The sequence below is a fragment of the Notothenia coriiceps genome, unplaced genomic scaffold (assembly GCF_000735185.1).
Source record: "Notothenia coriiceps isolate Sejong01 unplaced genomic scaffold, NC01 NC01_scaffold00028682, whole genome shotgun sequence".
In the NCBI taxonomy this organism is placed as follows: Eukaryota; Metazoa; Chordata; class Actinopteri; order Perciformes; family Nototheniidae; genus Notothenia; species Notothenia coriiceps.
Genome location: NW_011361383.1, coordinates 12,363 through 36,301, shown reverse-complemented (window position 1 = coordinate 36,301; position 23,939 = coordinate 12,363). Strand labels below are relative to the sequence as shown.

Sequence of the window (23,939 nt, the reverse complement as noted above, 5' to 3'; positions counted from 1 at the left end):
AAAACTAATAAAGTCTTTGATGTTTCATTATTGTTTGGATCAGGTGTAATACCGTTTTATATTTTACTGAGGTAGTCACATGCCAAATGTAAATAAAGCATCATAAAACCACAAGGAAGTTACATGTCAGCTAACAAAGTTGTCAGATAAACGAGCGGCATTTGAAGGCATCACCAGTCGTTCCGCTGCCAAGAGGAGAATCTCTTTTCTTCTTCTTCTCTTTTATCTACGCGTGGTAAATGATGCGACGCGCTGATTGGCTGCTGGCCGCTGACTTGTGGTCCATCCTGCCGGCTGCCTCTCAGACAGAGTCGGGCTCAGTCAGCGGCTCACTCCTCCCGGTGTTCCCCGGCCGACAACGCTGCTCCTCACACAATTACACACATTTGCAAACACACACGCACATACACTCATGAGTGCGCCTTGCTTCAGTGCGCACCCCCGGCTGCTGCATCCTGCCGACTTCACCTGAACGAGCAAAGAAAAACCTCTAAAACAATGCGTGCTTATTGCATTATGCGACACCGCAGGTTATTACAACTTTTGGGCTCTTTTAGGAGGTAACGGGGGAGGTGTAAGCGTGCATGTCATCACCATGGATTGCCTTTTTCTTCTGATATGGACTTTACCCATCCCGCTGGTCGGCTGCACCCCAGTCAAGCTCCTGTCCACCCTCTTGTCCTGGAATATTATCAAGGCATGTGGCATTTCAGTCAACACGAATTCACTCTTAAATAAATCAATCTAGTTTTGTAGCCAAACAAACACACATTTGTCTCTTTCAGCATGATTTATGTCTGTACAATTGATTGTGGTGAAAAGTAAGACAAGTGATTGTCATCCCAAAGAGTGCAACTCATGTTTCAACATCGTTTGGCTTTCTTTTTTTCTTCTCCCAGATCTTGCAACCTGTTGCTACCTGCTCCTTTATGATTATAATTTGTTTGCAGACGCTGCACATTTACTGCTCCCACACCTCCCATACCGTTACGGCCAGCTATTCTTCCAGCGACAACCACGGATTAAATCACGGTGAGTGTTTTTTCTTCTGACATCTCTGGATGTTTCTTCCATAAATAATCCGCATGGAGTGAAATATATAAAGCAGTGACAGGCTTAGTTATTGGGCCAGTAACATATCTTTGGATTAACCTGTTAGGAATATCAATTTTTCCTTGTTAAATTTGGGGTTTATTTGGTTATAAGTTTTTTGGGAACCCCTCTTAAGTCTGAAGAATGTGCTGACACTGCTGCAATAGCTGGAGTGCAGGGATTCCCCCATTGGCTGCTTTGACCCATATGATCTAAGGAAGCAAGTTGACATGACTTACTTTTCCTACTTTGATTTATCGGCAAAATAAGTAAGTTATTTCTCTGGTTGTAAATAAAGCATCCGTTTACTCTGAGCAGTACACTAGTGAATGTTTCAGATGAAGAAAAATGCAGAAAGTCCAACCTTTTGTCAAAATTACAACAATGAAAGGACAGTGAAAAAGCCTAAGCCTTTAAAATGACTGGCACCCCATGACATCAGAAAATTACAAATTCATAACCCCTGGTTCTGAACTGTTGACCTATATGCGACATGCATGGAAGTATGATGTTGTTGGAGTTATAGCTTCTGTCAAAAGCCATCTGTGATCCATAAGTGCTCTGAGCAACAGCTGAGCGTTGAACCCTTTCACTCCACACAAGCGCTGTAATTTCAACGCCTGGCTTTGATTTCTATATTGACAGTTCTGTATAGATGTTGGTCATGCTGTCATGTTTCTGCATTTCTTGATAAAAGTGACTAAATGTGACCCCATGTGTTTAGATCGCATATTTGATGTGCTTTAAAACCACATTTATCAACTGTCAAAAGTAATTGGAAGCAACTTTCACTTTTTCCCCTGACACGTATAAGCATGCATGGCTTAATGCAAATGGTCTCTTGGCCTAATATATTCTAGGCAGAAGATTTATAAGGAGATGAATCAGGATATATGCCATTAAACACAAATGACTCCCAATTGAACCCCTGGAGCAGAATCTTATTTTACTGCTATCATGTGACTTCCTCTCCATCCCTCTTTTCCTCAGACTACGTATTTGTAACCCCTGTTGAGGTGGACTCTGATGGAGGATACCTGACCCACGATCTGACCAGGCGAAGCCATCGCAGCAAGCGGTCCCTCTCTTCTTCTCTGCACTATCGGCTCTCAGCCTTTGGGCAGGACATGTACCTGGACCTGCAACCTTCTACTGTTGTCGGCCCGGGGTTCACAGTGCAGACTCTGGGCTCGAACGGCATTGCCACGGTGATGGATGATGTAGGGTTTCACAACTGCTTCTATCAGGGATTCATCCGTAACCTGTCGGCCTCCTCGGCAGCCATATCTACGTGCTCTGGACTGGTAAGTGACACACTATACTGATCACATTGAAACACTATCTGTCTCAAATGGGGTATGCTGAAGTTGTGGTTTTCACATAACTTGAGAGATCAGTAGCAGAAGCCCAAACATTATTATCCCCAAGAGAAATTGCACTCAAGTTGTCTGCTTACCAAACTATGTTAAGTCAACCAACAAAGGAATTTACAACTTCCGTGTCCGTCACTTCATGCCATTGGGCCCAAAAAAACATTTTCCTATTGACATACTTTGGGAATGAAAAGCCAGTAAATCAGTGTTTGATTTGTTTTTTTATGTTAAAAACCTGAAAAGCCTTCTTTTGCGTCAATAGTTCCCAACAGTTTATATTTTTCACATTTTTCAACATCGGCATATAGGGTATCTGTGCTGCATTCCGGTGGTATTGGAATATTCATAAATTCATGTGAAAAACCTTTCAAGTTGGAAAAACTATATATATATAACAAATTCCCAGCTCGGGAAACAGGACCATGCAAGGAGCATGCAAATGTATTATTAGCTGTGGCGGAGGTCTGTTGCCTCTGAATGTCATTCTTTTTTTTCCTGATATTTTGAGCTCGTATTGGCTTTGTGTCATTGTTTTATCATAGCCAGTCAAACCTTTTTTTCACCCAACAGAAAGTGTCTCCTGTTCCAGATATTTAATTTACCGCATATCCCTTGGGCATTTGTGAGGCAATGGCACATCTCTCATAACAAGTCTTTTAAATTCAGACATTGCTATCAGTCAGGGATCAAATTGTGTAGTGTGAACTTGACATAACTACTTTGTCCTTGAAGCATTGTAATCATTTGTTTGGAATTGATGATATGGTTATATTCTTAACCGGATTTCATGGTTTCTACGTGGTCTGAGAAACATTTCCAAACCAGTATTTCAAACATGCATAGGGGAATGTTTTTCATTTTCTGATAGTTAAGAGAACATTTGAAAAAAAAGATTTTGTGCTGCACTCCTACCTCAAGCTTCATGACTGCCATACAATACTTCTGTCCTTCAATGACCTGACTGTTTTGACATGTCAGTGTCTGCACAATGCAGACCTTGGCAATATGGATGAACTGTAACATGAAATCATTACCCATGAGTTTAAGCATCAGTTTCTTCTTGTGCTATGGGAACCACTTCTCTGAATGTTGGGAGGAGTGGAATAAAGAGAATGGAAGCATGAAGGGATGAGAGCTGGCAAGGAGAAAAATCATACACGACAGCCCAGCACATAAAAAAGGGCCATTATTCAGTTTCAGGGTTTTTTGCAGTGCCAGCACGCAATATAAATAAACCCGTAGATCACTGAGGGCAGTCTTAGGCAAACAAGAACAACTGATTCTCTCACCATATGTAATTCCTGCGGGAGCTCACTTGTCACCATGCGTTTATTGGAGGTGACAGGACAAGTGTCTTCATCCCATTTTCCATGTCAGAGCTTTTGTTTATGTATCTATACTAAGTTTTGGTCACTACTATTTCCAGTTTTCTTACTCATACACAGTGGACCAGTGGGTTTGGTGACTATTAGAAAAATAACTCAACATTTACTACAACAAAAGACCAAGCGGCAACCTGTGTGCCTGAAAGGTGAAGCCAATGTGGAATTGCCTTAAGCCTGAATTATTTCTAATAGCCAACAGGGTGTGACTAGTGGTTGCAAAGTAAGTCGAATTGTATAGAAGTCTATGAGAAAAGGATTCTACTTCTTACTTGATTATCTCACCAGACATTTTCCTAATGAGTTGATGATCAGAAATGCTCGTTTAATCTCTTCTTCAATATAGTATGGTGTTCATTTAGTAAATGATGCCCCCATTCATGTGAACATCGATGGTAAACCAAGGTATGCAGTAGGGCGTGGCTACCGTATGGTTTATTGGTCACAACCACATGATGTTGTCCAGTCTGGACATATTTTTATCTTAAAACTTGGACCTAATGTTGTAGTTCGGGAAAGTTAAATGTAAAATTTTGTTCGCCAAAAAAATGACTTTGTCTTCGTTTGGTTCTCTTTTGCTTCACTGTTTTGTGTCACTTCTGGTTCCTAAAAACCAAGATGCTGCAGGCCAAATTGCCGAACTCGAAACTTGAAAACAGTAGTCATTTAACCAATGGGTGAAGACATGGTGACTAGTTCCACTCCTTATAGTCTATGGCACAAACACAAGATTGATGTTAGGGCTCTTTTTCTTGGACTTGAATTAATTAAAATATCCCAAAAAGTTTTACGAAGTTGACTTAAATACTCCATGTCGGCTCTATCATCATCCGACATGGAGTATCGTTCCATTGTTACGCTGATGACACCCAACTGTACCTCAGGATCAACCCTACCTCCTTTGCAGCCCTGCCTTCACCCACACTCACTGCCTGCCTGAAGGAGATACAGGAGTGGATGAAGCAAAACTTCCTGAAACTCAACAGCTCCAAGACCGAAGCCATTCTAGTCAGCACCCCACACCAGGTTCGGTCATCCACCATCACCACCATCACCTTCTCCGGCCAGGACATTACCTTCTCTTCAACAGTTACCAACCTGGGTGTGATGATGGACGCCTATCTGACCTTTGAGGCTCACATTAAACAGCTGTGCAAGAACTCCTTTTATCACCTCAGGAACATCGCCAAACTCTGCCCCACACTCACTCTGTCCGACGCCGAAAAGCTAGTACACGCCTTTGTCTCCTCCAGGCTGGACTACTGCAATGCATTCCTCATCGGGATCCCTAACAAAAGCATCCAGAGGCTCCAATACATTCAGAACAGCGCTGCTAGGATCCTGATGAAGGTGCGCAAATACGATCACATCACCCCCATGCTTAAAGCACTACACTGGCTCCCCGTGGAACTGAGGATGGAATTCAAGGTGTGTCCATGGAACTGCCCTTCCCTACCTCAAGGAACTCCTCACCCCGCATACCTCCTTGCGGACCACCCGCTCCAGCAACTCCAACCTCCTCAAACCCCCCAGGACTAAGCTCCGTACTATGGGAGACCGGGCCTTCTGCTCGGCTGCCCCCAGTCTGTGGAATGCTCTCCCCGACCACATGAGAGCACCATAGACAGTGGAGGCCTTTAAAAAAGGCCTCAAAACTCACCTGTTCAATAGAGCCTTTCCCTAGACCTCTTATTTATTTACTACCCCCCTTTTATTTATTTTATTTGTATTGTTTGTTTTTATTGCTTTTTATTAATTTTACCGTGTTGTGTAATGTTTTTATACTGTTCATGCTCACTGCTTGTAGCACTTCGGGATTTGAAGTCAAATATGAAGTGCTTTATAAATTAAACCCATTATTATTATTATTATTATTATTCAATTCTGAACAAATCCAAAACAGAGAATTAATGATATCACTGATGCTGCTACTGTTATGAACTTTGGTTGATTTGTGTCTTTCCACCATAAGGACTGAGTAATTACAGGATCTTCTGCTTTCATTTGTGGTTTATGAGGTGCCCGGCCCACCAGCACACATGCATTCCTTGACACATCCACCAGCCTGGACCAGATGGACACACTACGCCTCCATAAAAGCCATACCTCCATTCATCATCCAGCCTTCATCGCTCCTCTTGCCTCCTTCTGCGCTTGCCCTGCCCATTTGTCCCCTGTTTGCCCTGCCTCAACATCTCCTCTTGTTTGCAGCAATTAAAGCCAGGGTGAAGTTTGAGCCGCCTGCCTGGCACTGCTAATCTTCACATTGTCCCTTTCATTAGGCTAGCTCCCATTCACAATAAAACACCATTGACCCATCCTCTTAAAAGCTCTGCAAGAACACAATGATTGGGTCGTGATTGCATTTGAATGGGCTGCAACAAACACTTTGATCTGATTTTCACTCCTCGCAAGCCTTTGACTACTTTTTTTTCCTTCTCTTCCCAAGTGCAACCTTGGGGCCATCGTTGTTAGGATGTCCGCTCGGCCCGTTGTTGGGATGTCCTCTCAGCCTGTTGAATAGACTCATGCTGTTATATCTCTCTCTAGGGAACACTGTTAGAAAAATAAAACGCTTAAAGTGAGCCAACATGACAAGTGCATCGAAAGGGAACTCTAGGCCTGTCTCGCTTCTCTCTTTTGGGCATCACTGTGTTCGTTTGTTCGACTGGTGTAAGGCTTAGAACATTGAAAGCAGTTGACCCTTGCTTTTCATCTAGGCCTTCACCAAGAATATTTGGATTAAGTACACATGGCCTTCCCGATGCAACGACAGGCTCAAGAAAAAGATTAAGGTGGGATTAAAAGCAATGGTAAAGAAGAAGACGTCAGAAGAAAAAAAGGAAGATGACGGGGAAATCCAGGGAAACAAGAGAAAGACAGTGTTGTGGAAGAATAATGTGAATTCATTGTCTGGGGTTAAAGCTCCCAGGGAGGATGGATGGTCTCTTTATAGAGAGTTGGAAAGATGGACTCTTTTTATATCAAAGGGATTTGGAGGGGAAACGAAGTCCTCGTACTTCATGTCATTGTCTCCTTTCAACAGAGGAAAGAGGAGAAAGGGGAAAAGAAAGTGTTTGGAATACGATTTTTGGACTTGACCCTGCTTAATAATACCAGCAGAGGTGTCAGCACCAGCTTCACAACTTAATTTAAAATGCACCCTGGCCCAGGCCAAGCAGATGGAAGCCGGATTCATCTGTTTATATGAAGACCAGGGCGAGATGGTATTAAGAGCAGGGTCGAATGGATCACTGGTCAAAGACGGATTTATACTGTAAATCCCCATTAATTAAACGTGGTGTTATTTGTTGCTTTTTAATTACTCTCTCTGTGTCCTTATCGAGCATCACGCTCCAGTGAAATGAAGTTGTCCGACTCTTTTGCACGAGAGATGAAAGGATGTTGTTCAGATGTAATGCTCTCTGATTTGAAAGAGAAGTGGAGAGGGGGGAGGCTCCTCTCTCTTTCTTCTTTCAAGGGTTTCTCATCTGACGTCGCTTTTCTGGTTGACCCCAATCCTCTCTGCTCGTGTATATGTGGGTGGTTAAGGTGGGGGTGTCAGCCTGGACTCTAACAGGTTCTTAGTATGTAGTGAAGGGTCACCACTCGTGTGAATTCAGAGAAGAGAAGTGATTTACTGCTCCCCTCTGTCCTTCCAACCCCTTCCCAACATAGGTTTCTTCTCTCTGGGGTGACCTGGGCATGTCCGGGTCTGGGCTGGTGCCCGTGAGAAAAAAGTCACACCATATAGCCTCAGAATAATCAGAACTTTGACACTTGTTTGTAGCTTGTGAATTAATGACTGAAAAATAAATGAAAATAAACCTTAGGATTTGCACAACTCTGAGAAATTAGTTTTTTGAATATGTCAATTATTTTTGATGAATTATATTATGATTGGGCCGCACAATATCAGCAACTAGGGACAATATTCCCATCACAAATGATTGAAATTGGATTTTTGGTATGCCCTATAGTTTTAATCGCAGATATGTTCAATTGTTAATCATTACAGCCCTGGATATACTATTGTAGGATATATTGCATGCAACATATTGAGGGAATATTGAAACCTTTGCACTTTAAACATAATGATAAATACCTTAGTATTGTCTACATTCGAATGTGTCCTTTTTATTATGTTACAGGTTAGCTATGATGCTACTTCTAAGACTAATGGTTTATGTTAGGGTCTGTGCACTGCAGTCAAAACTGTATGCAAACTCTAAGAAATAGACTTGCTGCAGCATTTTTTAACTTGCCCTGTCTGACTCCTTTAAATGACATCCTGACATGCCTTCATTACTGAAACATTTGAGCGTTGGATACACCCTCCACCAGGGTGGATTTTCACATTGTGGCCTAGCCGACCATCACCTTCACTGTGACCTTTCCCTAGCCCCTGCAGGCCAGGTCAGATCCAGGTTAGACTCTTAGAAAACTGAGCTCCTAGTTCAAGATTGACCATTAGCTGCAATTAAAGGGATCCCTTTTCCTCTTCCTATAGAACTTCATAAGTCCTAAGTTTGGTGCACCCTCCACGCTGTCTTTTAATTTCTTTTAAGAGTTTTCAGTGTGCTTTATCCAGTTGTGAGAAGATTAAGTAATTATTTCACTTTTAATAAACCTTATAGGCTTAGGTTACATTGACGCAACTCATAAATAAGGCTCTTATTAAAACACAATCATTCGTAAAGTACCAAAACTAATACAATAGGGTATTTAATGTTTTAACAGCAGTGTATTGCAAAAGCTTTCTTGAAGCTGTATACCGTGCAGTTTAGATTTTGTCTCTAAAGTTCTAATCCTACTGTTCATTTCCCTCTATTAACATTTCAATTGAATCATATATTTACATTATTAGGAGCTCAGATAATTATTTTATACTCTTCGTAAATGTTATGAAGTCATAACACTTGGTGGTGAGGATTCCTACAATGGTATGTTTTCGGATGGGCTCGGGAGACTCATAGGTTGTCGGTTTTGAGTTGGCCTAATGACCCAGCAACCCCCAGGTATTACAGTTTACAGCTTAAATGTGTGTTTGCACACCGATGTGTGAAAGAAAAAAAACCGGCGAAAGTGTCAATATACTCCTCCTCCTCCCCCTCCTCCTCCCCTTCCTCCTCCTCCTCCTCCTCCTCCTCCTCCTCCCCTTCGGCTCTGGATAACAGGAAGCTCCCCCTGTGGATATGTATGTGCATGTGCAAGAAGATATCTCTTCAGGCCGCTCAGATCAAACCTGTCTGATGGCCGTCGTTGACACGGTGCCGCATGTTGTGGCAACCACAAATTAATATTGTGAGAGTGGAGCTCAACCTACGACCTACGACTGTCTGTCTGTACCAGCCATTGGGCTCCCCGGAGTGTGAAGAATGTTGTTGCTCTTTTCCCGGGCCTTGTTATTGATGCTGCATGTACTGTAGAAGGCTTTTGGTCGTAGAACACATCACCCTGTGAATATATGAGAGGTCGAGCTCCATTACTTGTTGGGAAAATGTGACATCCAAAGCCTTCAAAGCCACAAAGTTATTTGTAACATTGAATATGTAGATTTGTCAGTAACACTCCAAAACTACAGCATGGGATTTTGAAATGTCATTCTGACAAAGTGTCGGTGCACTACATCTGGAAAATAAAACAAGTTGGCCAAAAAGGCGTATATTTATACACACACTTGTTCTGTTTGAATATTTAACATGTGTAGATGTTGTAATCCCATTAGACTCCTTGTGGAACCGAGACAATATATGATTACTCAACCTCAGGGCTGGGAACATGGACATCATATGATGTGTGTGCATTAGTCAGTGTACTCCAAATCCCTTAGGCTTTTGCAGGGTTAAAATGACACTTGAATGACCGATTTCCAGCCAGTACTTGGGCCATTTGTACCTGTCTGTTTTCTGTAAAGGCAAACAAATTGGAACGTCTCCCTGCTACAATATGCCTCTATGACTTGGCCATAACTCAGCCACTGGGCCGTTCCACGGAGGAGCTCAGAGCTTGGCGCTACAAGAGGAGAGTGGCCCGGAGCTGTTCCCTGGTGGTTTGGATGCTGACAGTGATGTAGTGCCCACTGTTAGATGCCAGCAGGAGAGAGGGGGGTGGGGGGGTCAGACTCAGCATGGGTGTGGGATATTGTGTGTGTGAAAGGGAGAGAAAAAACAGAAAGTCTTGGTGTATGTGTGGGTGCTTGTACGTCCTTTCTAGTCTGTGCAAGGTCTTTCTCACACAAGACTAATGGCTGGTGTTGAAGTCCTCAAGTGGATGCTGCAAGTTCAACAAACAGAGCCCATACATCAAATCTGGCCCACTATTGTCATCACTATATTACATTCGCTGGTGCTGTGGTAAACAGTCCAGACTTGCAGTAAAGCGCTGCCAGGTTGATAAGGAGTATCATATATGTTACTTGGCTTATTTTTAGTCTGTGTTGCCTTGGATGAAACATCAGCTCAGTAGGTGTTTTAAATCAAATGCAGAGCAGTTGATAGTGAAATACCAAGTCCTCAGCTGGCGTTTGACAGCCTTTAATACTGAATCACATTATAGTGAAATCCCTGTTGTCTTTATCTCAGTTTCTGGTATAGCATAAACTGGAAAATACGGAGAGGTGTTAACATGTGTCTTCTTTTTAGAAAGAGTGAAAGTATCCTCAGCCAGTTGTATAGCTAGAGGGGCAGTTGCCGTTGTCACTGGTGGTGTTGGTGTCTCAAGTCAATAATGAGTTGTTAACGTGGATGTGTCGAAAGGAGGTTGTCATTACAATTGTCTACATGGGCTACATTGTCTTTCAGAATCCCCTAACTGTTAGTGTTGCGTATATGACAAGTTAGTAAAGATAGCAGGACCTTGGGTAAATTAACACAACCGTAGTGGCTTCTGTGTGGCAGAGGGTAAACTAATGGTTGCTGTAGAAAGATGGATGTCTAGTCTTCACGAAATAGTGTTATAATGTGTCCAAAAAAGTAGTGACTAACTGTGAAGGTTCAATTTGATTTCAATCGTCCTAAACATTAGAAGTCATTGGTACACAAGGCCAATAAGCAGTAAATGTTTAATTGTGTGCAGTTCATTTCATTAAGTTGTGAGAATTTTATTTGGAAACATGGGATGGATGTGGAGGAAGAGATCGTCTATCAGCATGTTGCAACTGCTGTCGAGCATTTGATCCAGATTTTTTAAATAACCTCAATCAGTGCAGACACTAAGGGTAATGGTGCGGTGAGGAAAATAACAAGTAATTTGGAAAAAACTGTTTACAGAGAATGTCGGGCTTTTATGAGATGCCTATTTTACCCAGCCAGCTTAATGGGTTTTTCAATCTGGGTCTGATACTCATAATTGGCTATTCTGAAAATGGGCGATGCTAATTTGGAAATTGCCACCTCTGTTGTCAAGAGTTTGTCATGTTTGAAAACAAGCAATATGGGGGCAAGCTGAACTTTTCTAACTTAACTTTTTTCAAAATGTACATTGCAAATATTTGTTCTACTGAAACACATAAATAAGCCCTCTGAAATTAAACCAAGGGTGAAGTAAAACTATGTTTCCCGTGAACCTTCGGCTGCCTTCCTGTCTTGAAGCTGCTGTATTGTGTTGGAGGCTGACTAGAAGCCCATTAACAGAATGTTCAGCCTTATAGTTGTTCTTTGTAATGGACGTTTGTAGTTAACACCTTTTTATAGAAAAGACGATCAATATCAGACCTTTGTTTAACCGAGAACCTTTTCAACTTTCAGTGCATTCTGCTCATCTGGGTATTTAGGTGTGATTCAAACAAATGACAGCCTTACTCTAAGTTCATTTAAATTACATAATTTGCATCACAGCAGCGATGTATTTCCAATTCAATAAATGTGTTAGGGCTGCACTCTTACGTAGTTAAAGAACAATTAAGAGCACTTTAAAGGAGGACATTTCCATTTTTATGGGCTGGTGTGGGAGTAGTCCTCCAGTTCCCTGTGGATAGCAAGTGGGGCCGTGCCCAATGGTTCCAAATGACAAAAGACTCACGCAACACCATCAATTTCTCTCTTTGTGTGTGCCCACCTTCGCTCTGTTCCCTAGACATGCTTAGAGGGTGTCAGTAGGTTGTTCAAAGACAATTAGTGAGCCTAAACAGGGACTGCAATACTCCGGGCTATTGACACATTGTGAGACTAATCAGTCGTACAGGACGAGGGTTATCTAGACATAATACCACTAATGGGGTGGTTGTAAACGGCCTAGCTGCAGTTCACGAATCCTGATTGGCTTTCCCAGTTGCCCTTTCAGACATGAAGCAGAAAAAAGAGAATGACAGTAAAGGACGCGTTCTGAGTTTATGGTAGAACTCACAGAAGGCAGGACATAACACGAAAAACACTGCGGTTATGTTTGCGCTTTGTGAAATGGTCATGAAAACCCAATCTCCAGCTATTCCTTACATTTGACTGGCGGTTGGCACCATTAAACGACAAGTCCCCAAATCTTGTCCCCTCGCCAGATATTTTGTTTCTTTCTTCGTGTAAATGACCCTTCTTCTTCAATCTTGAATGTTGTTTTCTTTCAGTTATACAAGTAAACATCATGAACATGCTCACTCACTCACTGTGCATTCTACAGTTTAGACAATAGGGAGCTGTATTTACATATGGGTTCAATTGAATATTATACAGACTTCAGTTCTAAGGCCGATGGCAGGGTAAAGTCTGTTTTAATACCCGCTTCGAATCATTTGCACATTTGCTGTCTCACCTACAGCTCCTTCTGGTAATGTCAAGATACAATTCAGGGATATAGTGCATTTGTGAAAAAGGCTGTGTTGTTTTTCAATCCCAGCATGTCTGAGCTGTGAAAGGCAATTATTTGAAGTCAAAGAAGGAAAAATTAAATGGATGCAAGGAGAGGGTATTACCCTGTCATTGCTGCTTGGCGCTTCTCTACTGTACCATCTTCCTCTGATCCAAGATCCAAAATTACCATTTCTCCTCTACCCAGTCCTTAGCCCTTTTTAAAGACACATCATTCACTCAAGCAAACTGTAATTACTCAGATTGTGATTCTATTGAATAAGTTTGATGCCTGAGGGGCCTCTCTGTGTGGTGAGGGGGAAAAAAATCATACAGGAGCACCGTTCACGTGATTTTCCGCTGAGCTGGAGTGCAGATGTGCTTTAGAGCTCGGTAATCACCAGCTTGGGGCTTCTCGCGGCTCAGCACTAGTCTTTAACAGCATGTAAGCACTTACTCATTTGCCTTATAATATCACGGTAAGAAACCTTAAAAGAGACTAGAGTTTATAAAGAGAGAAGCTAAAGATTCTCTTCCATGACACAAACCATTATGTTGCCAAAGAGAGAAAGCTGTTTGTTGGAGTGGCTTGGATTGACTTTTAGACGAGGAAAGAGAAACGTTCTGAGGGCGTTTTTCGCATGTATAAAAAAGTACTATTGCTGATTGAAAGTGGCCTGGTTTAACCTGTAATCTGACCGTATTAATCTGTGTGTGAGAGTCAGAGAAACGAGTGAGTCTGCAAGTAAACGTGAGAGCAAAGTAAAGTGGTGTTTAGCAGAGAGCGTGCATCCCTTTAATCTAGCCAAGTCTTACAAGTGTTAATGTGGGGAGATAACTAGAGGTATCAACGCTACAGCTGGCCTTTCTCTGGTGTCTGCGGAGGGACGCCTGTGAAACTCTATACGACTCATCATCTATCTATTTCATCTCACGTCATTACATTTATAGGCCAAAGGCACCAATTTACAGATGGAAAAATGTTGTATATGCATTATCTGCATGGAGCTTAATAGTCATAGGGGTTCTTTGAAGCTCCATCTCAGGTAAACATATAATTGTCTAGTTGTATGTTTTTTTTTGTCTTCTGGGTTCACTAAAACGTACAGTACACAACGCAGATGAAATACATTTTCATCAATATCGTCACAGAACTGCGAACTGCTACAAAAGAAAGGGACAATCTGGCAGATATGGTGAAGAAGCAAAATAGATAAATGAAGAGAGGCGGGGAGAGATTATGGATGTAAGATTAAAGTTAATGAAGTAGCTTCAGACGTTTGGAGCTTTCAAAGTGTAATTGATGGAATGCAGCGGTGGATAGGCAGGTTGCCACAAATTACACCATCTTAGTATGATATATGCTGCGCACAGTCAGTAAAATGTAATATATTGAATTGGCCTCATCATGAAATACTCACTTTGTCAGCTTGTGAACATAAATGTGTCTGAATTAGCACTAAGCGAAAGAGTGCTAACGCACTTAGCAGATAACTCACGGTAGCAATCTTTTATACTTCATCAGATCTGCACAAACTAGATATCATATGAAAGCTGATATTACACAGATGCCAATGGTATACGTATCATCACTGTGTGACCAAAACTCACGGCAGGAAAGGCAAGAAAAGACAACACACAACTTTACTTCACTGGGCCAAAACGGCAAATACGTCTTATCTTTGCTGTTTTCTGATCAAAAGTTGTGTTCAAAGGCATTAAAACGCATATAAACGCTGCTGAAGGTTAATCCAATGTCTCTGTGTCACTTTGAAATGATTACTGATAATCCATCATAGCATTTATGGCATTAAACAGAGTTTTCATATAGAGTGTATGAGAGCTTCCGGTTTTGGGCATGCTGGCTGCGTATCACTCTCAATCCTCAATGGCAATGTTTAGTTGGAGTTAGGAACGCCCTCTCGATTCTATTCGCTCTAACGGTTCAAAAGTGGTGTCAATCATCAACATCGACCGATGGGTTCCAGACATATGGCAAATACACCCAAATGACCCCAGAGGTGTTTTTGTTCTTCTAAACCTCTCTAAAAAGGTCAAATTGCACTTGTTTTGCATCAATCTTGATACAGGGTGCTTATTATATGTTATGTTTTGGATTCCTAAAGCTTTTAGTCTACTATCCCATCATTCAAGGGTGGTTTTCACTATAATTAATGGGGTTTTTCTGGACGGAAACTATAATTTAAATTGTTTTACTATGTTCAATCTGAATTTACTTTAATATATATATATTGATTCTGACTGTTCTACATCCAACTCACAGATGTATCATTGCTTTGAGAAAAAAGATTATTAATTTACCCCTTTTTAGAAGTGAAGATGTCATTTTCGAGCCTGAGACCTGAAAAACAGGCTTGGGGCTTAACTGGTTAATAAGCCGAGTGTATTCTTCCAAAATACGTTGTAGCCTGAATATCACACTGATATTGTTTAACAGAAGAAGCTGTCGAAAAAAAAAATGTAACTCGTGACATCCTCAAAAGAAGAATATGTGATGATGAGGTGTATGTTTTTACAGGTCAGGTCTGATGCAAAGGCCAGACAGAACGACAGATGAAAAGATGGGCAAATAAGAGGCGACAGCAGTGTGTGCTGATGGGAGACACCTCCTTTGACCTCCTTAAGCTCTGTTTTGAATTCCGATGTATTTTGGGAATCTGCAGTCACTTTTGCCAAGGACCTTTTCTTTCTTAAAATTGAGTCTTTGATTTGATAGGTTTTATTCATGGCCCACAGGGACGTTTTCTTTCCAATACTTGCAGGTTGAGACTTTCAGTGGGAGCAGGTAGCTGTGAAGTATCTAGCTCAAGGCTGTTTTGGCAGGTATTGATGTGCTGGGGTTCAAACCATTGATGCTGCAGAACAAAACTGCCAAGCACTAGACCATGTGGACCTTACATGTATTCAAAATAATGAAGTTTGACAGTTAACTTCCTGTAAAACTTGCCATCGCAACATGGAAGATTGATGGAAGGAGATAGGGAAGATGATTTATGAAGAGACGAAAGATGTGTTGGCAGCTGGAAGGGATGGATATAAGGATAGATAGATGGATGGATGGATGGATGGATGGGGCAACCTGCCATGTAACCAGGCAATGTTTTGACAACAGGAGCCGCGCCATGACTTCTCTTTTGTCTTCCCTCTGTTTATTTTGCCACCTGCTACTCTGGGGTGAATGGGGTCAGCTTAACAGGAGCAAGGGGTCCTAACACACGCACGCACGCACGCACGCACACACGCACACACGCACACACACACACACCAGTAAGTTGCTGGTGAAGTAGATGACACATTCGCAAAAAGGTCAGAGGGCACTGGGCCAATGGGTGTATGTGTATGTTTTTGATAAAGTCAGTGAGCGTGTGACCTCATGGAAGTTTGTGTGTGTATGTGTGTGATATTTTGTGTGCATTCAGGTGCGTCACAGAGTGAATTAACTTGAATTCCGTGGTCAGACAGAATGTTTAAGGTTCAGTAGCTCAGTATCTCAGTTCAGAGAGCAGCTAAGGCAACTCGAGTTAAAGTGAGACACAAAACACCAGTCAGCTGATATGACAAAAGAAGAAGAACAGCCATTACTAGGATTGAAACCATTCTAGTTGCACACACATTTGAGATAAAATCAATTAATACCAATCTCTGCTCTCCAGGAAAATACTGATTTCACGCTATACTGTCTTCCAACTAAATGAGACATATCCTCCCCTTAACAGCTGTATGCTATCGCATGTGCACATCTGCCTGATGGTAGGAGAGATAATTGATAAGCTTAGGTGGGGCTGATCTGGAAATGAAATGTGTGTGAGCTCTTGTGAGAGGAGGAATCATTGCTTCCTTTAACAGCTACCTCAGCTGCACTGTAGCTCCGTCTAGGCCAGGCAGTGGAGACTTGATAGTTCCGTCCAAGCAAGTGCCATGGTGGAGGTGCTTTTTTGTACAATTTGTGAAATTGTTTATGTAGGCTGGTATGTCAATAACCAAAGATGGAATGATGTACAGCAGGTGCAATACATATTTTGACGCACATTTCCAAATGCAGTAGGCCTGTTGGCATATGAGGACAGTCTTGCAGCTCCAAGGGTCAGAATCAAAGAAGAATCATAGATCATTGTCTTGCTTGGTGCCTGTGATATTGTACATTTACCTGTCAAATAACTATGTTATTTCTAAGGCAAGGTACAAGAGGACCAACAACCTTTGATAATTAGATACACAAGGAAGAATCCTTCGTACCAAAACTTACAAAGAAACAAATACAAGGCACAAACATTTAGCACAACCTCCAAATAGTTGGCATATTTGTACTTTGTTTGGGCTCTAAATACATTTTAAACTTGAAGAGCACTCAAGGAACCTTCAGTCCTCTGCCAAGGCCAATGTTTTATTCACATGCCCCTCGGTTGGTCCTCTTACTGCAAGTTGTGGAGTAGTACTTCTGATTTCGGTGTGTTTATGAGCTTTAATGTGGAAACAACATAGACGCTAACATTTATTTATTTATTGCTCAACATGTTGATCGCTTTTTCAGAGTTGTTGTTGCTACTCTAGGGGGCCTTCACTTCATTTTTCTGCTTGTAATTAGAGATGTCCCGATCCAATCACGTGATCGGGGATCGGAAGAAAAAAATCGGGGATCGGGAATTTTCTTTTTTTTATAAAATATTTGTATTTTATTTAATGTTACAAAACAAAAATGATCATGTTCACGTCTTAAAGTCATCCTGAGGCCTTAGTTTTGGTTTAAAAATACACAACATCATGTATGTGTTGCTTGTTTTGGGCTTGTTTTCATAGACCTGGTTGCTTATTTCTCTCAAATCTGGCAACAGAGTGGGCAGGGCGCAGTGTCTAATAGTAGCAGCAAGCTAACAAGAGGCTACGTTCAACTGGTGACTCGGGAGTCGGGACAGAGAAAATGTCAGGAGTTTGGAAGTATTATAAAATTGAAAGCGAAGGCAGTGTAACAGCCAGATGCAATGTTTACAAGGCGGAGGTTCCGCTTGGTGGAAAGAAAAGAGCTACGTTCAACACCAATCTAATACGCCACCTGAGAAACAAACGCCAACAACAACACGACGAGTACACAGCGGCCACTCAGGTAACGGCACTGAAACAACCGACACTTTCAGAGACTTTTAAAAGGATAGAGAAANATTTAAAAATAAAACCATGACTAGACAGACAAAAACTAAAATCATGACACTTGTCGGCATAGGTGTCCAAGCATTCTTTTTGGCACTAAAAATGTTAATTCTACATACATCTTCGTAATGCATTCATACATCTACTTCTACCGTGTATTACAATGCCGTTTTGTGATGATTTCCAAAGAGAAAAGCAAGCACACTCGGAATAAAATTATTATTTTCTTTAAAAAATAAAAACGATTTTCGGATTTCATATCGCATTAACACCATATCCCAACGTGCATTGCGGCTAAACAATCCAATCACCGAGCTTAAACCATAGCTGAGGATCTTGGGCAATCAGTTCAGTGGGTGTGTATCATGGTGTGTATCGCAATGATGCTCGAAATGTCCCTTATAGGCCTACGTCTGTTTCCGGTTATTTTATTTTGGAATTCAGTTTCTGACGGAAGCCAAAAAAGCCAGAGATTATAGAATTAAACAAATAAATAAAACAAGGATAATTATTTGTTCTTGTTGAGTAAATAACAGTGTGTTATTTAGAAAAGAATAACAAATGAGAAGGAAACAAATATTTAAAAAAATACAGATTTCAGTATTCTGAGGCCCATTTATTTTCCATTTAAAAAAAAAAAAAAAAAAAAATTGTGGCTTGATATTGAGTAAGAACATGTTTTTATGAACCACACAGCTTCTGGTCTTCCAAGACCCAACCGGACAAAAAGACGTGCTGCAGGCACGAAACATACTACAAATAGAAATACATTGCTTTTAAAATCGTTCTGTGTGACACGAAAAAAAAGAGAAAATCGTGTTGGTGAACATGAATAAATAGATTAAATGTCGTGACTATAACACGAAATGCCGTGAGACTGGGTTGATCACATACATTATTGAGTCAGCTAGCTGGCTTTGTAACCCCTCTCTTCTGCTGTGCTACATTTTAGCCTGTCATATTGTAATGGCTAACTTTGCCATGTGACTGCTGGTTAGCAAAACTTAGGCTAGCAAGCTATGCTTGGATAACATGTCACATTGAGGAGAATGTTAGCCCTTTTGTTTAAAGTTTTTTTTCATTTTAAAAATGGCATGGTTGTTATCAAAACGTTTAACTATTTTCTACCAAAGATACAAGTAAAACACCTAGCTAGGCTACTGAATTGTCTTAAAATCGATGTAGGCACATACAGAGTTTAACTCCCATTTTTTTTAGTTCAAAACATGTCTATGATCTAGGAAGGGGAACCTCTTCTGCTGTTCTACATGTAAGCTAACCCAGATAAAAGTAATATGCGTCCTACTTAAGGCTAAATAGGGGAGCGTAGAACAATTAGAAAACCAGAAATATCTGATTATTTTCCACTCTTTTTGCAGGTTTCCAGTCTTTTCAAAGATGGCACGATTGGGTCAGACATCAACATTGTGGTGGTTAGCTTGTTGCTACTTGAACAGGACCCGGTGAGTGGATCAAGACTACAATTAGTCAGAAAATGTGTTGTTTAGCACTTGGCAACTGGTGATTGACTCTTGCTCTGTGTCTCTATGTCTTTACTTTCATTTTCAGCTGGGCTTGACCATCAATCACCATGCTGACCAGTCCCTTAACAGTTTCTGTCAGTGGCAGTCAGGTCTAGTGGGGAAAGGTGGAAAACGACATGATCATGCTGTTCTCCTCACCGGACTGGACATCTGTTCCTGGAAGAATGAGCCCTGTGACACCTTGGGTAAGTATGCTAATGAACTGCTTATTTTGTTGGCAAATGGGAAGACAGTGTGGAACACTAGGAGTTATTGTCTGTGATAACTAAGAATCCCTTCGTTAACAATGAATATTGTAGTTTTGGGCATCTAATCAGGCGTAAAATTGAGACACTCTGTGGACATTACAACAAGCAGTGAAGGAAGTATGACAGAGAAGACTGACACTCATTTGTCACTGTGACCGAATGCTACCTTTTATTGTAGTATTTAAACATTTTTTTTTTTTTAAGATTCTAGATTGAAATGTGTCATATGCAACATAGTTACATTGTAGTTGTTCGTAATAATACATCTTAAGTCCCAGAGCATCACACAAAAAAAGAATTGAAAAGATTTCTGCCATTGTACAAAAAAAGTCTGGAAAAGCAAAATCAATATATGGCAAAGAATAACGCTTCACTGCATCTAACCAGCCTTGCACTTTAAGATAAGGATATTATGTACAGTTTAAATCTTAATGCTTGTATGAACAACAGGCAGCTTGAACAACATATACGAAGTCAGCTAAGCTCGACTAATACCATAATCATATTGCTTTCACACCACTAATTGTAATCTCAGGGCAGCACATTATCTCATTAGCCACATGAGGTAAAAAAGGTGAAAGGTGACCCACAATCATAACTATATAGAACTACTGTATTTCTACTTGTGTTGTTAAAGTGTAACATCTGGATTTTCATGCGCATTCATCAACTATATTGATGTTTCTACTGTGCATGTCTTAAGTTTTTGGGTCCATTGAGAGAATATACGACCAGAAAAGACAGTGAGAAAAAACAGGGATCACAGAATATTTTAATTTGTCAGTTATAGAAAATCCCACATCAGTTATCTTTTTCCTAATGCTTTCAAGGTCCACCATCAACATAATCCCCCTTTAAAGTCATTGTCAACCAAAGTCTAGGAACAAGCTTAAACATCCAATCGAATCTACATTGTGACTGATAGCATTAGCATTTTGGAAGTTTTGACAGTAAAACATGGAATGTGTAGAGTGTAAACCAGGCCTGTGTGCATCCTTTCACAATCTCCCAAAAAAAAAAAAAAAATCCCACTAGACGTTGATAAAGTAGCTTGAAACTGGCAGGAACTGACAGTAGTGTATGAAACATACAGACAATGCTAACTCCACTCACATTATTCCTATAGACTCCTCATCTGAATCACATGTGTAGGGCGAATCTCCTTATGTTTTTTTTCCTATAGAAGAAACATCTAAGTGTTGAAAATCAATGCTCCGGATTTCCGCCATTTTGATACCATCTTTTCAACGTAGTGCGAGCAGTGTTGATTGGCGTGGCACTAGGCCTGTGATATTTGCAAATTTCACAATTCATAGATCAAGAATTTCTCAAGGTAAAAATAATTGATCTGCTTCCAGCACCTTTAATACAAGGAGTTATTTGTTCTGGGAAAAACCATGTCAAGCTAAATATTAATTACAACAAGTATTTGCCTTCGTCTGGAGGGAACTTTAAGTTAAGTTGGCAAGGGCTTGTGAGTTTGCACCTGGTGTGAAATCCCCCTCTGTGCATTTACGTACGCAATATGATAGACATTTGTTGCCTGCCAAAACTGTCAAAGGTTTTGACAGAAAGAATGTTCTCCGTTGCAACACAAAGAAAAAGATAGATTTGAGTGTAGATTTTGTAATCTTCTACTTCTATGACATTATCTCTCTTTGTCTTTGTTTTTCTATGAAGGTTTTGCACCCATCAGTGGTATGTGCAGCAAGTACAGGAGTTGTACCATCAATGAGGATACAGGACTGGGCTTGGCCTTCACCATCGCTCACGAGTCCGGACACAAGTATGTTCAACATAAATGTGCATTGAATCAATCTTAAAAACACAGCATCAGGCCACACAGACTTGAACAGACTCTAGTGTCATTTCTGAGCAGAACAGTATACCAGTCACTATATTGGCTCTGTGCTGTGAGAATGAATCTATATTAAATGAAATAAATGTGGTCTGATTTACACACATATACGCTGAAATCAGAGCATTACGTTAGAGCACTACCTCATCCATCTCTGTCACTTCATGATGGAATAATGGTAACTGCCTCAGGCCTCATGTGTCTGTGTTTGTATTTAGATGTTTCCATTGAGATAGGAAACCTGTTTATTTTTTTATATTTGGGGGATTTTCATGTTGATTTTCATTTCTCTGGCATGTTTTTGACACATACTTGGAACAATAGCTTTTACTCAAACGAGTTGGTAATATGTAAGAATATCCATAACATGCAAATAACAAAAATTCCTCAAATTCAAGGACCCGACATGGCATAGTCGAGGCAAGTTATTGCTGGTAACTATGGTAATGAAAAAAAAGCTGCAGCATTCTTAACAAAAGTACAAAAAAACAACTTGCATTTCTATTATTTGTCATCAACTCGAGCATTTTCAACAACACATATATTATTATTATTATTGCAGTCAAATACCTTTTACGGAGCCCCTAAAGGTTCATGGAGAAAAAAAAAAGTATCTTGTGCGCACGATATACTTTCGCGTTCGCAAAAAATACTTTCTCGTGCGCACGATATACTTTCTCGTGCGCAGTCTGCGCACAATATACTTTTTTGTGCGCACAAGATAGTTTCTCGTTCGCACGAAAAAGTTACCGGTGCGTCAAGTAGGAAGTGGAGCACACAGGAGACAACCGTTTCATTGCAGACTGTTATGTTTATGTGGAGAAATGGCAGTGCATACATTATTTGAGATATATTTCAAACTCAGACTTCATTTAGGGACATTTTGCCAGGGGTGTAGAGCTATTTGTTTAAGCACCGGATTTGCAAAACAGAAGAGTAACACGTTACTGCCTCCAGTGCCCTGTATGACGAAGCCAGTTCAACAGACCCTGGATATTTTTGAGTTACACGGCTTACCTAACCCTAACAAACGCGATCTCGCTGAACGGTCCTACGAAGCTGGTTATCAGCTCAGTAAATCAACCAGGGTCCGGCTGAGAGCGCGTTCATGTGAAAGGCCCCGTTTTTGGTTGCGTTTCCACTTGGCCTAGTACCGGCTAGCGGGTCCTAATTCAAAGTTTTTCTGGCCCCATAAAATCGTGGTTCTAGGGTCAGGAACAACCAGGCTGAGTTGGGCTGAGTATGCTAAACTAGAGAGAGAATCGCTGGCAAGGGGGCTACAACAAAATGAACATATTTGACCGTGATTCAATTGTAATACACGTTTCAAAATGATGCCGAAGTAACAACATACTGATACCGGTTAGTAAAAACCATGAATTAATGCTTTGACAAGTCTGCAGACAGACGGCAGGCGAAAAACATTTTAAAATGCGTGTCGTCTAAATGGAGATTGGCTAAGCTAACGTTGTAAATGCTCCGACCGTCCACACTCACAACAACGGCCTATACAGACATAAATAAACCAGCGACTGTATTCGCCATGACACAGACAGTCTGTGGTTTGATGATAGGTAACGAAGGGTTCTTCGTCCCAAAAAGGATCTAGGATTACCGCGCAAGGTGACGTCGCGCCTCGAGCGAAATTCGTACGGCTCGGCACGCCGTTTCCGTTTGTAAACTGGTTAGTGGTTTGTCCGCTTCGACACGACTTTCGCGTCGCAGTATTGAGTACTTACTTATCATTTTCATCGATTAGGCGAAGCCTCCAGTCCGGTACACGGCGTCCTCAGGACTTCGCTCCTCCAAAGAAAGATATTTTCCCGACACCCGGTCGTTCTATGACACTCTCAGTGCCTGTCTTAGTAATCAGTTTTCGTCTGGCAAATGTCCTGAGAGTTAAGTTAGTTGCTAAAATAAAATATATCCGGTTGATAGGTGTTTTACATGTAAACAAGAGTGACTGAAGTGTCAAACATGTCTTATAGGTCATACTGTGGGGGGGGGGGGGGGTAGCTGTGAGGAGACAGGAATCTGGGAGTGTAGCTGTTCTTTTGAAGCCTTTTGGGGAGTCAAATTTTCCCCTTTTTACGTTGACCGACGTAGATTAGCGGGATTGATATTGATAGTTTTCCTTCCAGAATTGCGCGGAGAATTTTTGCCTATCCCACGACAGACGGCGAGTTTGGTTTTGACTTCGACTCAGTGGTTTCACCACGCAACTATTTTTCCGAGACACGAGGGTAACAGAAAATACCGTGTAAAGGTGTGGGGGGGAGCGAGCGGAGCCGAGATACATACCGATCCGGAGCAATCTGACGAGTGAAATACCGCGTAAAGGTTATGTCAATCCTTTGACCCCACAATAGATATCCATTGCGTTCTCATCCGCCTTCGGCACTGCAGTAAAGTTACTCTCGGGTCTTTTTCTGTTGTAAATTCGGCAATTCGGGGAGTCCGAGTGTCGAGAATAGACAGTCCTTTGATCTGTTTGAA

At 41.2% G+C, this 23,939-nt stretch overlaps 1 protein-coding gene across 1 annotated transcript in view; it reads left to right on the top strand.

Moving 5' to 3' along the window:
- Positions 1 to 326: 326 nt before the first annotated feature.
- Positions 327 to 23,939, top strand: part of LOC104958320 (A disintegrin and metalloproteinase with thrombospondin motifs 18-like) — a gene marked incomplete at its 3' end in the record, with an annotated part of 26,564 nt that continues 2,951 nt past the window's right edge. The window contains exons 1-3 of the mRNA XM_010786041.1: positions 327 to 697; positions 951 to 1,032; positions 2,083 to 2,396. Of these exons, the coding sequence (XP_010784343.1) occupies positions 596 to 697; positions 951 to 1,032; positions 2,083 to 2,396 (498 nt within the window). The remainder of the gene's footprint in view (positions 698 to 950; positions 1,033 to 2,082; positions 2,397 to 23,939) is intronic.